Here is a 15,102-nt window from a genome sequence, read left to right on the forward strand (position 1 = left end):
CTCAGTTATTCTGCTATTGATCCCATCTAGAGTATTTTTCATTTCATTTATTGTGTTTTTAATCGATGCTTGATTCATCTTTAGTTCTACTAGGTCCTTGTTAACTGTTTCTTGCATTTTGTCTATTCTATTTCCAAGATTTTGGATCATCTTTACTATCATTATTCTGAATTCTTTTTCAGATAGACTGCCTATTACCTCTTCATTTGTTAGGTCTGGTGGGTTTTTATCTTGCTCCTTCTCCTGCTGTGTGTTTTTCTGTCTTCTCATTTTGCTTATGTTACTGTGTTTGGGGTCTCCTTTTTGCCGGCTGCAGGTTCGTAGTTCCTGTTGTTTTTGGTGTCTGTCCCCAGTGGCTAAGGTTGGTTTAGTGGGTTGTGTAGGTTTCCTGGTCGAGGGGACTAGTGCCTGTGTTCTGGTGGATGAGGCTGGATCTTGTCTTTCTGGTGGGCAGGTCCACGTCTGGTGGTGTGTTTTGGGGTGTCTGCAGACTTTTTATGATTTTAGGCCACCTCTCTGCTAATGGGTGGCGTTGTGTTCCTGTCTTGCTAGTTGTTTGGCATAGGGTGTCCAGCACTGTAGCTTGCTGGTCGTTGAGTGAAGCTGGGTGCTGGTGTTGAGATGGAGATCTCTGGAAGATTTTCGCCGTTTGATATTATGTGGAGCTGGGAGGTCTCTTGTGGACCAGTGTCCTGAAGTTGGCTCTCCCACCTCAGAGGCACAGTACTGACTCCTGGCTCCTCAATTTGGGATGATTTGTTGTCTATTCATGTATTCCACAGATGCAGGGTACATCAAGTTGATTGTGGAGCTTTAATCCGCTGCTTCTGAGGCTGCTGGGAGAGGTTTCCCTTTCTCTTCTTTGTTCTCACAGCTCCCGGGTCTCAGCTTTGGATTTGGCCCCGCCTCTGCGTGTAGGTCGCCGGAGGGCGTCTGTTCTTCACTCAGACAGGAAAGGGTTAAAGGAGCAGCCTCTTCGGGAACTCTGGCTCACTCAGGCCGGGCGGGAGGGAGGGGCACGGAGTGCGGGGCGAGCCTGCAGCGGCAGAGGTCGGCGTGACGTTGCACCAGCCCGAGGCGCGCCGTGCGTTCTCCCAGGGAAGCCGCCCCTGGATCCCGGGACCCCGGCAGTGGCGGGCTGCTCAGGCTCCCGGAAGGGCGGTGTGGACAGTGACCTGCGCTCGCACACGGGCTTCTTGGCGGCGGCAGCAGCAGCCCCAGCGTCCCACGCCCGTCACTGGGCTCCGCGCTTTCAGTCGCGACTCGCGCCCGTCTGTGGAGCCCCTTTAAGCAGCGCTCTTAATCCCCTCTCCTCGCGCAGCAGGAAACCAAGAGGGAAGAACGAGTCTCTTGCCTCTTCGGCAGCTCCAGAGTTTTCCCGGACTCCCTCCCGGCTAGCTGTGGCACATTAGCCCCCTTCAGGCTGAGTTCTCGCCGCCAGCCCCAGTCCTCTCCCTGCGCTCTGACCGAAGCCCGAGCCTCAGCTTCCAGCGCCGCCCGCCCCGGCGGGCGAGCAGACAAGCCTCTCGGGCTGGTGAGTGCCGCTCGGCACCGATCCTCTGTGCGGGAATCTCTCCGCTTTGCCCTACCCAGGTATGTGGGGAGTTTCTTGCCTTTTGGGAGGTCTGGGGTCTTCTGCCAGCGTTCAGTAGGTGTTCTGTAGGAGTTGTTCCACGTGTAGCTGTATTTCTGGTGTATCCGTGAGGAGGAAGGTGATCTCCGCGTCTTACTCTTCCGCCATCTTACCCGGAAGTCGCAGTCTCCATCTCTCTTGTGTTTCTTGCCTAGATAAGTTCCTTTAGCATTTGTTGTAAAGCTGGTTTGGTGGTGCTGAACTCTCTCAGCTTTTGCTTGTCTGTAAACGTTTTAATTTCTCCATCAAATCTGAATGAGATCCTTGCTGGGTAGAGTAATCTTGGATGCAGTTTCTTCTGTTTCATCACTTTAAATATGTCCTGCCAGTCCCTTCTGGCTTGCAGAGTTTCTGCTGAAAGATCAGCTGTTAACCTGATGGGGATTCCCTTGTGTGTTATTTGTTGTTTTTCCTTTGCTGCTTTTAATGTGTTTTCTTTGTATTTAATTTTTGACAGTTTGATTAATATGTGTCTTGGCGCATTTCTCCTTGGATTTATCCTGTATGGGACTCTCTGGGCTTCCTGGACTTGATTAACTATTTCCTTTCCCATATCAGGGGAGTTTTCAACTATAATCTCTTCAAATATTTTCTCAGTCCCTTTCTTTTTCTCTTCTTCTTCTGGAACCCCTATAATTCGAATGTTGGTGCGTTTAATGTTGTCCCAGAGGTCTCTGAGACTGTCCTCAGTTATTTTCATTCTTTTTTCTTTATTCTGCTCTGCAGTAGTTATTTCCACTATTTTATCTTCCAGGTCACTTATCCGTTCTTCTGCCTCAGTTATTCTGCTATTGATCCATCCCATCTAGAGTATTTTTAATTTCATTTATTGTGTTGTTCATCGTTGCTTGTTTTATCTTTAGTTCTTCTAGGTCCTTGTTAAATGTTTCTCACATTTTGTCTATTTTATTTCCAAGATTTTGGATCATCTTTACTATCATTATTCTGAATTCTTTTTCAGGTAGACTGCCTATTTCCTCTTCATTTGTTAGGTCTGGTGGGTTTTTATCTTGCTCCTTCATCTGCTTTGTGTTTTTTTGTCTTATTTTGCTTATCTTACTGTGTTTGGGGTCTCCTTTTTGCAGGCTGCTGGTTCGTAGTTTCCGTTGTTTTTGGTGTCTGTCTCCAGTGGCTAAGGTTGGTTCAGTGGGTTGTGTAGGCTTCCTGGTGGAGGGGACTAGTGCCTGTGTTCTGGTGGATGAGGCTGGATCTTGTCATTCTGGTGGGCAGGTCCACGTCTGGTGGTGTGTTTTGGGGTGTCTGTGGACTTATTATGACTTTAGGCAGACTCTCTGCTTATGGGTGGGGTTGTGTTCCTGTCTTCCTAGTTATTTGGCATAGGGTGTCCAGCACTGTAGCTTGCTGGTCGTTGAGTGAAGCTGGGTGCTGGTGTTGAGATGGAGATCTCTGGGAGAGTTTCGCCGTTGGATATTATGTGGAGCTGGGAGGTCTCTTGTGGACCAGTGTCCTGAAGTTGGCTCTCCCACCTCAGAGGCACAGCACTGACTCCTGGCTGCACCACCAAGAGCCTTTCATCCATGCGGCTCAGAATAAAAGGGAGAAAAAGTAGAAAGAATTAGTAGAAGGAAGGAAGGAAGGAAGGAAGGAAAAGAAAGAAAGGGAAAGAAGGAAAGAAAGAAAAGGGGGGAGGGAGGAATGAGGGAAGGAAGGAAAAAAGAAAGAAAGAAGATAAAGTAAAATAAAAGTAAGATAAAATAAAATAAAGTTATTAAAATAAAAAAATTATTAAAACAAATTTAAAAAAACCGGACAGATAGAACCCTAGGACAAATGGTGGAAGCAAAGCTATACAGACAAAATCTCACACAGAAGCATACACATACACACTCACAAAAAGAGGAAAAGGGGAAAAAATCATAAATCTTGCTCTCAAAGTCCACCTCGTTAGTTTGGGATGATTTGTTGTCTAAAGGAGGGAAGGAAGTAAAGAAAGAAAGAAAGAAAAAATAAAGTGAAATAAAATAAAGTAAGATAAAATAAAATAAAGTTATTAAAATAAAAAATAATTATTAAGAAAAACAATTTAAAAAAAAAAAAAAAACAGACAGATAGAACCCTAGGATAAATGGTGGAAGCAAAGCTATACAGACAAAATCTCACACAGAAGCATACACATACACACAAAAAGAGGAAAAGGGGAAAAAAATCATAAATCTTGCTCTCAAAGTCCGCCTCCTCAATTTGGGATGATTCGTTGTCTATTCATGTATTCCACAGATGCAGGGTACATCAAGTTGATATTGGAGCTTTAATCCACTGCTTCTGAGGCTGCTGGGAGAGATTTCCCTTTCTCTTCTTTGTTCTCACAGCTCCCGGGGCTCAGCTTTGGATTTGGCCCCGCCTCTGCCTGTAGGTTGCCGGAGGGCGTCTGTTCTTCGCTCAGACAGGACAGGGTTAAAGGAGCAGCTGCTTCTGGGACTCTGGCTCACTCAGGCTGGGGGGAGGGAGCGGTACGGAGTGCGGGGCGAGCCTGCGGCGTCAGAGGCCAGCGTGACGTTGCACCAGCCTGAGGCGCGCTGTGCGCTCTCCCGGGGAAGTTGTCCCTGGATCCCGAGACCCTGGCAGTGGCGGGCTGCACAGGCTCCCCGGAAGGGGGTGTGTGGATAGTGACCTGTGCTCGCACACAGGCTTCTTGGTGGCGGCAGCAGCAGCCTTAGAGTCTTATGCCCGTCTCTGGGGTACGTGCTTTTAGCCGCGGCTCACGCCCGTCTCTGGAGCTCCTTTAAGCAGGGCTCTTAATCCCCTCTCCTCGTGCACCAGGAAACAAAGGGAAGAAGAAGTCTCTTGCCTCTTCGGCAGGTCCAGACTCTTCCCCATACTCCCTCCCGGCTAGCCGTGGTGCACTAACCCCTTCAGGCTGTGTTCACGCTGCCAACCCCAGTCCTCTCCCTGCACTCCGACCGAAGCTGGATCCTCAGCTCCCAGCCCTGCCTGCCCTGGCGGGTGAGCAGACAAGCCTCTCGGGCTGGTGAGTGCTGGTCGGCACCGATCCTCTGTGCGGAATCTCTCCACTTTGCCCTCCGCATCCCCGTTGCTGTGCTCTCCTCCGCGGCTCCGAAGCTTTCCCCCTCTGCCACCTGCAGTCTCCGCCCGCGAAGGGGCTTCCTAGTGTGTGCAAACCTTTCCTCCTTCACAGCTCCCTCCCACTGGTGCAGGTCCCATCCCTATCCTTTTGTCTCTGCTTATTCTTTTTACTTTTGCCCTACCCAGGTACATGGGGAGTTTCTTGCCTTTTGGGAGGTCTGAGGTCTTCTGCCAGCATTCAGTAGGTGTTCTGTAGGAGTTTTTCCACGTGTAGATGTATTTCTGGTGTATCTGTGGGGAGGAAGGTGATCTCCGCGTCTTACTCTTCCGCCATCTTCCCCTCGTCCCCCTGGAGAAGTATTAATAATATTTGAGGACTACGTGCTTGGCACTGTTTTTTAGAAACAATCCCAGGATAGTAGGTACCATTGCTGTCCTTGTTTTTTTACAAACAGGAATCAGAGGGTTAGCAGGATATAGTAACTTGCCTGAGGTCAACACTTGGGTGTCAATGATAAATAGGTAGGTAGGTGAGAATGAAACCCAGAGCTGCCAGAATCCAGAGCTGGTAAATGGTGTTACATTGCCTTAGACTAGTAGAGCATAATATAAAAGCAAGGATGTCAAGATCCTTTTGTAGCCTAAGTGTGAAATGAGGCACTCGCCATGATGCATATCATAGTAATACATCTCTCGATATCTACCGCTTTTACTTTCAGTCTGTGGCTGTGCCAACCAGTGTTGTTACAGTGACCCCTGCAAAGCCGTTGAATACAGTGGCTACCCTGAAGCCTTCAAGTTTGGGAGCGCCACCCACCCCCTCAAGTGAGCCCAGTCTCACAGCAGAGAACTCAGCCGCTGCTCAGACTAATCTTTCTCCGGTAAAGCTCTCCCTTGTACCTTACGTAAATAGAACTCTTTACAAATCTTCTTCAGGTATATTTTCTAGCTAACATTTGTGAGTGTTTGTTTATACTTCTATATTTAGACGATGCTAGAAAATGTGAAGAAATGTAAGAACTTCCTCGCAATGTTAATAAAACTGGCATGTAGTGGATCACAGTCTCCGGAGATGGGGCAGAATGTGAAGAAGTTGGTGGAACAACTTTTGGTAAGTTGGGACTATAAAATATAAAAGCTCTGCGGCATGGACATATATACACTACCAAACGTAAGGTAGATAGCTAGTGGGAAGCAGCCGCATAGCACAGGGAGATCAGCTAGGTGCTTTTTGACCGCCTGGAGGGGTGGGATAGGGAGGGAGGGAGGGAGACGCAAAAGGGAGGGGATATGGGAACATATGTATATGTATAACTGATTAAATTTGTTATAAAGCAAAAAATGAAAAAAAAGAAAAAAAATATATAAAAGCTCTGTAAACAGCTGTAGAACATGTTTTAAATGAGAAATAAATATTTTTAAATGAGGTTTATCTTAAATGCATTTTTGGATAACCTTTGCTTTTGCTTATTGAAAGCTTTGTAATGATTATAAATCTTAGACTAGTAAATCTAGTCTATACAGTCGTCCCTCAGTATCCATGGGGTTGGTCCCAGGACCTGCTGAGGATACCAAAATCCACGGATGGTCAAGTCCCATAGTTGGCCCTCCCTATCTGTGGGTTCCACATCTGTGGATTCAACCAACTGCGAATTGTAAATATAGTACTACACCAGTCCTTAGTTGGTTGAATCTGCTCATGCAAAACGCGGGGATATGAAGGGCCGACTGTATTACTTTGTTTGCTAGTCTTGCTTCACTTAGCCTAAAAAGAGCTTTGGAGAGAAGGTTGACTACTTGGTCAAATAAAAACTTATTAGTATTTGGAGAATATTTGGCCTCATGAAAAGAAGTGGTTGGAAAAGTATTTTAAGAGCTTTTCTCCAGATCGTTATGCATATTCTTTAGAGTCCCCTGGTTTGTCTTGTACCCTGGATGGATCTTTCACCCAAATGTAACAGCTCACGTTTGGTTGTCTGGAAAATAATTGATTCGCTGAGTTGTATAGATCTTCCAAATGTTGACAGATTTGTTATTTAAGATATCAAAAAATCATACTTGTAATCTAACAATCGCATCAGAAAATTTTTCCAGTACAGGGAAGCTGTCAAGCTCAGGATTGTGGTTACAAATTTTCCAAAATTCTAATTTTGGCTTGAAAGCTCTGATTTTTATCATTAGCAACAAAAACCATCAGTTGTTTTCCTTACAGTGACAGGCTTCGATCATTTGTTTGTTTTTTGAGAGAGTGTCTCTCAAAATACCCCAATGTGAATAACCACAGCTGGTTTGATATTCTTTCCAGTAAATGAAAAAAAAGCAGCTAGCTCAGCTAGCAACTCAATCACAAAGTGCTTTTCCTTGAGTATCTTACTTTGGTCTACTGTATGTATGGTTCCCATTATGTTGCACACAATATTTTTAAAAGATGTCTACTGAAGGGTTAAGATTTAGTAAAATTAAATTTTACTGTTCTGTGAAGGACATTTTAAAGTGGAACTGGCTCTATTTTTTTTTTGTTTTTTACCACACATGCATAGCAATGCAGAGTATGACGACAACTATTTAAATTTGTTATCATTGCCTTTCTTGCCAGCAGTTGCTTTCGTACCATCAGTGCAAATCTCAGCACAGTGGAAAAAGCAAAAAAATGATTAGTATTAATGTGAAAATAATTTAGACCTCATAGACCCCTGCAGTGTTTAGAGTCCAAACCAGTATGAAAGGGTTCCTAAGTTCTTTGGAACAACAGCATATCTATTATTGTGGCCTTGTAATAAAATACAGTCTAACCTCAGTTAAAGTAATTTAAAAATTGAGAAAGGAAAACAAAAAAAAATCCAAGGCCCCCACACCAAATAACTTCCAATTTCCTACTCTAAGAAGTGTAGGACTCCTGTGTCTTTACTTCTTAATTGTTCTTAACAGACTATAGTACTATCACCTTATCCAGTCAGCGAGCTCTTCTCTCACTTTGCTTACTGGGATCTTAAAAAAAAAAAAAAAAAAACTCTTCATTGTATTCTGTATGAAAAAACATCTCTATGTTTATCCATTTTATGGGGGACATGAAAAAACCGCCCCCATTTAATGATAGACTTTGACTTTATTACTGTTCAAAGTTTGCTATGTCTACAATCATGAACCACACACTTTTCCTCTCGTAAAATATTTGTAGACCTAAAAGTGTTTTTCTTTCTTCCATTCCTCAGGATGCAAAAATTGAAGCAGAAGAATTTACTAGACAACTGTATGTTGAACTCAAGTCTTCACCTCAGCCTCACCTAGTTCCTTTCCTTAAGGTAGAGTTATGTGTTACTTTGAAGAAATAGTTTGGATTAGATTACTTTAAAGTAATTTAAAATCTGAATATTTCAATATGACAGCAATTTAATGTGAAGATAGTAACAGTAGAAGAAATCTCTCAGGACTGTTGCAATCTGTAAAGCACATTCATAATTCATATTCTTTGCATTGGAACACATTGAGAAAACAGAAGTAACATCTCATTCATGAACATAACTTAATGATTATATTATTTGATGCTTGTATTCTCAAAGATTCTTAACTTTAAAAAAAAATAGTGTCTCTGCTTTGTCCTGATGACTCTTATTCTCTTAGAAATAGTAAGCCACATGGTACCAAATTTAGTGGGAAAGCTATTATTATTTTTTTTTGGAGGGGGGAAGCTATTATTTTTAAAAATTAATTTATATTGTTAGTAGACACTCTTCTCTAAGATTTATTGAATTAAATAGATTTTGATGGAGAACAATAACTTTGATAACAAGAGCTTTGTTTGGCAGGCTGAAAAAATATATTCCTTTTGGATATTTTGAAGCTGAAAAGGAATTGAATTGAAATTTATAAAGCTATTAAAGACCTGAGATTTTAGTGAACCAAACACTCATCCCATATATTTTGAAATAATGGAACAAAGAGTTGCCTTTAGAAAAGAGTGGGAAAGGAGATGGGGAACCACATTTTCAGAAGGCTATTAAAATAACTGGAAATTGTCCCTAGGAGGCTGACCATGTTGATTAGGAAGTTGCCAATCATGTGATATAAGATGTGGCTAAAAAACTGAGAATGTTTTAGCCAGGGAAGACTTAGTCTGGGGAAGGGAAGATTGAAGGGTCAGCGCAGTACCGAACATCAAATGACTAGAGCCCTGTTTTCAGGTGACCCTCTTGATTGAGAAGTTAGCTGCAGTTCTTCTTGGGTCCCTTTCAGTGTAAAAGTTCTGTGAGTTGTAGGTGCTCTACGTGATACTGACAACTCTGTTTAGTGTATCTGTGTTTCATACTCACTGGAGACACTGTGGGGGAGAAGGAGGGAAATAAGAAAGTACCTACTATGTGTTCTGTGCTTTGCTGGCTACTTCACTTATAATTTGCATTGTTTGGACTTAATTTTCATATCAGTCTTTTGACAATAGGTGCTAGATGGTATAGTATTTTCCATTTTGGAGATGAGAAAATTGTTTAAATTGACTTAACTTTTGATCAAACACACAGGTCTAGAATTTAGCCTGACTCTACTGGCTATGTAACACTCCCTTGAAGTTACTAAATATTACCATTAAGTATTTGCATTTTGTATCAGTTTTCTAAGGACTATTATTAAGCCTTATGTTTCTTTCTTGAGAATATTTTTTTCACATCCTTGAGAGCTCTGGAGGTTGGACTTTGCATAGAGATAAGGGATTCGGCATTTAGACTTAACTCTGGCCAGGTGATCAAGAGATAATTTAACATACATGTTTTTATTGTTGTCTCTTTAAGTCTTATTACTTTAACATTTCTTTCCAGTTGTGTTTTTCTCAGGTCTCCCCCATCTTAGATTTCTTGCTTAAATTTAATTAATCAAATCACTTCATTTGTTCATGTATTTCCAAAGCAGCTTGTTTTCTACCATTTTTAAAGTTTGGGAAAGGAGCGTGAAAGACTTTTTGTTTCTTTCTTTTGATACTATTTATAGATATATATAATTGAAAACCTTCAGATTAAAATTTTCTCAATCTTTTTACTTTTTTTTCTTTTTTTTCTTTTTTTGCGGTACGCGGGCCTCTCACTGCTGTGGCCTCTCCCGTTGCGGAGCACAGGCTCCGGACGCGCAGGCTCAGCGGCCATGGCTCACGGGCCCAGCCGCTCCGCGGCATATGGGATCCTCCCAGACCGGGGCACAAACCCGTATCCCCTGCATCAGCAGGCGGACTCTCAACCACTGCGCCACCAGGGAGGCCCCTCTCAATCTTTTTAAATAAAAAAAGTAAGAGACGTAACTAGAAGGAAAGGGAAGAGAAACAATAGTTCTCATTTGCTTCTTAAGTAAAGGCAATCTGACTGAATTTAAGTATCAAAACAAGGAAATCTTCCAAAACAGCTCATGAATTCGCTAAAAGATAACCTACCAACCACCTCCTTTTTCGTCTTTTTTTCTTACTCAAAAACAAAAGTAGATAAAAACCCCAGGGATGAAAAGGCAGAACCTTCTTTTTACATTAAGCTGTTTTTATTTTTTTAGCAAGATACAAAGGTAGACTCCAACTTAAAATCCAGTCAGAAAATATTCTAGCTCAATTAAGGAAATTGACCTTCTTTCTATTAATTTTATTTTGATGTAAAGACTGTTTCTACTCAGAGTTTGGAAGTTATTTAACAAAAACTTTTTTTTTTAGATTCTGCTGTCCTGTAAACAAACTTGTAAATACTGAAGTTATGGGTGATCTGTTATGGGGTTTAGATAAATACAAATAAGTAGGATGCAGTGTTTTATTTTACCAAATTAGTATTTGATACCAAATTGATACTGAGGTTTATAAAATAAGTTTAATACTGAGACATAGTAATTATGAATTGAAAAATGAAGCACTTCGGGGCTTTAAATTGTATCCTGGATATTGACAGAATGTAAATGATTGATAACAGATTTCCTCAACTGAAACGTTGGTATACTTTTAATTTTATGTTGTAAAGATATGACATACAAAGTAGTTCTGTTTTACTAGAGCTCATTTATTTAGCTATCAGTGTTTTTTTTGTCCTCTGTTTCTAGAAAAGTGTGATTGCCTTACGACAACTGATGCCTAACTCCCAGAGCTTTATTCAGCAGTGTGTTCAGCAGACTTCTAGCGAGGTGGTCATTGCTACCTGTACCACAACAGTAACGCCTTCTCCTGTGGTGACAACAGCAGTTTCCTCAGTCCAGCCTGAAAAGCCCATCATTGGTTCTGAAGCAGCAACATCTGGAACTGTGTCAGTGCAAACTCTGAATCCACTTGCTCCAGGGGGAGCAAAAACTGGAGTTGTGACACTTCATTCTGTGGGTCCAGCTGCTGTGCCAGGAGGAACAACAGCTGGAACTGTTGTGCTTCAGACTCCAAAACCACTAGTGACATCTCTGCAGAACACAGTGACAGCAGTCTCACTTCAGCCTGAAAAGCCAGTTGTCTCTGGGACAGCAGTGACACTGGCCCTCCCCTCGGTAACTTTTGGAGAAACCTCAGCAGCAGCTGTATGTCTTCCGTCTATGAAACCTATTGTTACTTCTGCTGGGACTACATCTGACAAGCCTGTCATTGGCACTCCACTCCAAATCACACTTGCACAGCCGGGCCCCGTGCTTACACAACCAGCCAGCATTCCACAGGCAGTTAAAGTCAAACAACTAGTGAGTAACAGTTCATTTCTTCCTCCGTTTCTTCTTTTGAAAATTTCAGACATTCAGAAAACTGGCAAGACTAGTAAAATGAACCCCTGTGTACCCTTGACCAAGGTTGACCAGTTGTTAACATTGTACCATGTTTGCTTTGTCTCTCCTCCCTCTATTCACATACACAAACACACACGTAATTTTTTCCTGAACCATTTAAGAGTTGGTTGCAGAAATTGACTTTGTGCCATTAAGTACTGTGTATCTCTTTAGGAAAAGGATTTTTTTTAGCATAACTGCAAACGTACTTATTATCACACATGGGTAGTTAATATTGGCACAATATTTACAGTTGTCCCAACAATGTCCCTAATAGCTAATTTTTTTTCTGATGTTGTTTCTAGTAAAGAATTGCATATTACACTTACTTGTCATTTTTTTTTTCAGGCTCCGTTAATCTAGAACAGTTCTCAGCCTTTTGTAGTTGTTTATTGTGTTGTAATATTTTAAGTGCCTGGGCTAGTTGTTTTGCAGAGTGTCCTTTATTTTGTTTTGTCTAATCACTTCCTCAAGACTAGATTCAGATTAAATATTTTTGGTAAGGTTATTACATAGGTGATATTATGGTAACATTTCTTTTAAAAACGTGCTGAGGGCAGAGAGAAGTGAGGGGACTAGATGAGTAAGAAGTTGTGGTTCTTCCTAAACCCTATAGATTGGGAAGTTCTTGGGTGGAAGAAACCTGAAATTTTAGCTGTTTATCTATTAGTGTTTAGATCTACTTCACTCAAGACGCGTTTTATCGGAAGACTGAAAGTATTGTTAACCTGTGGAAGATAGTACATGGTGAATTAATTAAAAATCGTGTTTTTTAAGTAAAGTTCTCCCCTACCTTATACTGTAACAGAACTAACTGTTCTTTTGATTTTTGGTGATTGCCCTTGTTCTTCTTTGAAAACCTTTATGTTAAAGGCTGTGTTTTGAATCTCTTTGTTTTAGTTTTTTCTGCTTTTTGGAACAGTAAAATCTAAGTAGACTTCCCAGCCTTGTGTACATGATCAGGAGAAGACATTAGTATCTGTGAATGATTGTCTTTGAGGCAGAGGGCAAGCTTTAGGTGTAGAATAAAAGAGGAAAGATAGTTTGGGCAACAGTCAAACTCTTGGGTAGGTGGGAAGTAATATCATTTCCTGGGCATTGATCTTTTTTCATCCCTTCCTACTCTGCGTCTGATTTTCAAGTGGAGAAATGTACCTGCCTTGTGGCGTTTCTCTTGGGTGTCTGCATTTAATCTCAGAGATGAACCTTCTTTAGAAGCAGTGATTCTTAAACATCGATCTGAGTAGCCAGGTTTGGGAACCATTGGAACTGTAATTGCCCTGGTGAAAGGTCTCTTTTGGTAGCACTTAAGAGTATTGAAATCCTCTTTATGGGTCATAGCTGATTCTTGAATAAATGCTAATCTTTATTGAAAATCTATAGCATATCCACCCCTAAGTGAAATAATACTTTATAGCTACGTAGAGTCTTAAAACATGTCTTGTATGCAGTATGGATTTTGAAATAATTTTGATGAAGACAAGGCAGGGAGAAAACTAAGAATCCCAGAAATTGTAAGGGACCTATCCACTGGCACTCAACAAGTAATAGATCTCACCTAGAACCCAGCATCTTTCCCATTAGATTCTGGCACTTATGGCAAGAACTTCTAGGTTTCTAGAGGGTCCTGAAATGGATAACTGTCAGGTAATAACATCTTGACAGCATTTACATTTTATAGGCTTACCTTGTTATACATGAGAAACAGTTTCAATCAAGAAAAACATGTAACAAAATCCACTGGTAAATTTTAGGGATTTTTAAACTTCCTGCTTTCATTCTTAAAGGAATGGGGAATATATTTTCCTTGTGAATTCTGTTTTCTTGTTTGGCCTTTGTTTCAATTTTAGTCAACAAATTTGATGTCAGTATTCATAACTTCCTGTTTAAAATGGCAGAAACAAAGCAGCTAGACACTGAAGAAGCATTGTAATCTGTTTTATAACAAATTTTTACCTGGGGCACAAAACAACATAAGCTGTTCTTTCTGTATGGTAATGCCACAGAGAGGATTGAACTAGGATGTTCTTTCAAATCAGCTAATTTAGAAAATTAATGTTACTTAAGTTTGAATTAGTATTACTCAAGTAATTTAAGAATATGATCAGTGAGTTCATTATAAACCATAGTGCAGTTTAATTCTAGGTCTAAGTGAGGAGGAAAACACTCCGGGTGCTAGAAACATAAGAAAGTATTCAATGCAGCTTGTAAGAAATATGGTAAATAATTATTTAAAATACGAGAATTGCCACGCTAGATCAAATCTGTGGTCCATGTAACTCAGGATGCAATCTCCAAAAGTGGTCTGAACAGTAGAAGTATGGCTGTGTTTTTCAATGTTAGGTATAAAATTTGTGTGATGTATTTCCTTTAATAATCATGAATTTAAAAATCCCTGTTAATACTTTATCTTTTTCTAATACTTTATCTTTTTCTAGCTTGTACTAGTTTTCCTGAAGAGTTGTATAGGTTTCCTGCCTTCTTGATAAGATGTTTTAAATATCACACTTTCAAGGTGTGAGAATCCTCTTAATCTACCATTTCAGGGTTTAGATTTTGTACAGTTACTATTTTATGAAGTATATGTTTTCATTCCAGATTAAAGAGACCTTCCTCCCAATTGAAAAAAAAATTTAGATTTATGACCACATGTTATCTCTTCTATCTCATGGATTTTTGTATGTTACCCTCTGGGGATCTGCTAAAGTTCTCAAGTACATTAGCTAGGATTGTTCAGACTTTCTTTAGGTATAAATTTTTCATTTTGTACCAGTAGTTCAACATAGTGCTTTGTATATCTTGGTCCTCAAATGCTTGAATTGTTGAAATATGGACCTAACCAGTAGTTCCTGGATTTCATCTAAGAATCTAATTCTTTTAAATGATTAATCTTATTGGTTGTCTACCAATTCTGGCATAGCAGCTTTATAGGATGTTATATACTACAATTAAGCGGAGCTTGACATTTTTACCTTTTTTAAAAAGTTAATGAAAGAGAGTGGATGAATTGGATTAGAATCTACCAATGGTGGATAGAAAATAAGTAGACGCTTTCAGGAGTTTTGATGCTTGAAATTTTCCTTAGGATATTTGTGAAAAAATTATTTTACACATAATTGAGCAAAAGCTAAATTTAATTTAAATTAAACATTGTCATAGTAATTCAGTTTAAATGTAATTAGAAATGTTAATTTAATTTAAAAGAGCTAAATTTTAATGTCTCATCATTTTTAAAATTAAATTTTGATAAATTTTAATAATTTTAACACAAAAAATTAATAAGCTTCTCAAATCCACATGTGTGAACAAAAATCATGAATGAGAAAGGAAATTCAAAATTCTGGGTTTCTGTTTTTTAGAAAAAGGGTGTATAGTTTTAGAGAGTAAACTGAATAATGTTACTCTTAGTAATTGTGTGTGCGTGTGTGTGTGTGTGTGTGTGTGTGTAAAATCTTTAAAAAAGTTTTTATTTGGAGATAGGGCAGGAAGTTGTAGTATTATCATAGATATTTTCCTTATTTAGATATATATTTCCCCAGGTGACTATTACTTGCATTTCTTTCTTAACAGAATTGTAGACATTTGATAAGTAAGTGGCCAAGTACGTTCAGCAATCATTCTCCAACTATTACTGTTTTGCGGATGTAAGAGAAAGACAGCTAATTATCAGT

General features: G+C 40.3%; 1 protein-coding gene across 3 annotated transcripts in view; it reads left to right on the forward strand.

Annotated features, from left to right (window-relative positions):
• TAF4B (TATA-box binding protein associated factor 4b) overlaps positions 1–15,102 on the forward strand; it is a gene marked incomplete at both ends in the record, with an annotated part of 121,926 nt that overhangs the window by 26,167 nt on the left and 80,657 nt on the right. For all 3 annotated transcript variants that reach the window (XM_079717377.1, XM_079717378.1, XM_079717379.1), the window contains 4 exons: positions 5,398–5,559; positions 5,667–5,789; positions 7,891–7,980; positions 10,736–11,350. In XM_079717377.1, coding sequence (XP_079573503.1) covers positions 5,398–5,559; positions 5,667–5,789; positions 7,891–7,980; positions 10,736–11,350 — 990 coding nt within the window. The remainder of the gene's footprint in view (positions 1–5,397; positions 5,560–5,666; positions 5,790–7,890; positions 7,981–10,735; positions 11,351–15,102) is intronic.

The sequence above is a fragment of the Hyperoodon ampullatus genome (assembly GCF_949752795.1).
Source record: "Hyperoodon ampullatus genome assembly, chromosome: 13".
NCBI classification, from domain to species: Eukaryota; Metazoa; Chordata; class Mammalia; order Artiodactyla; family Ziphiidae; genus Hyperoodon; species Hyperoodon ampullatus.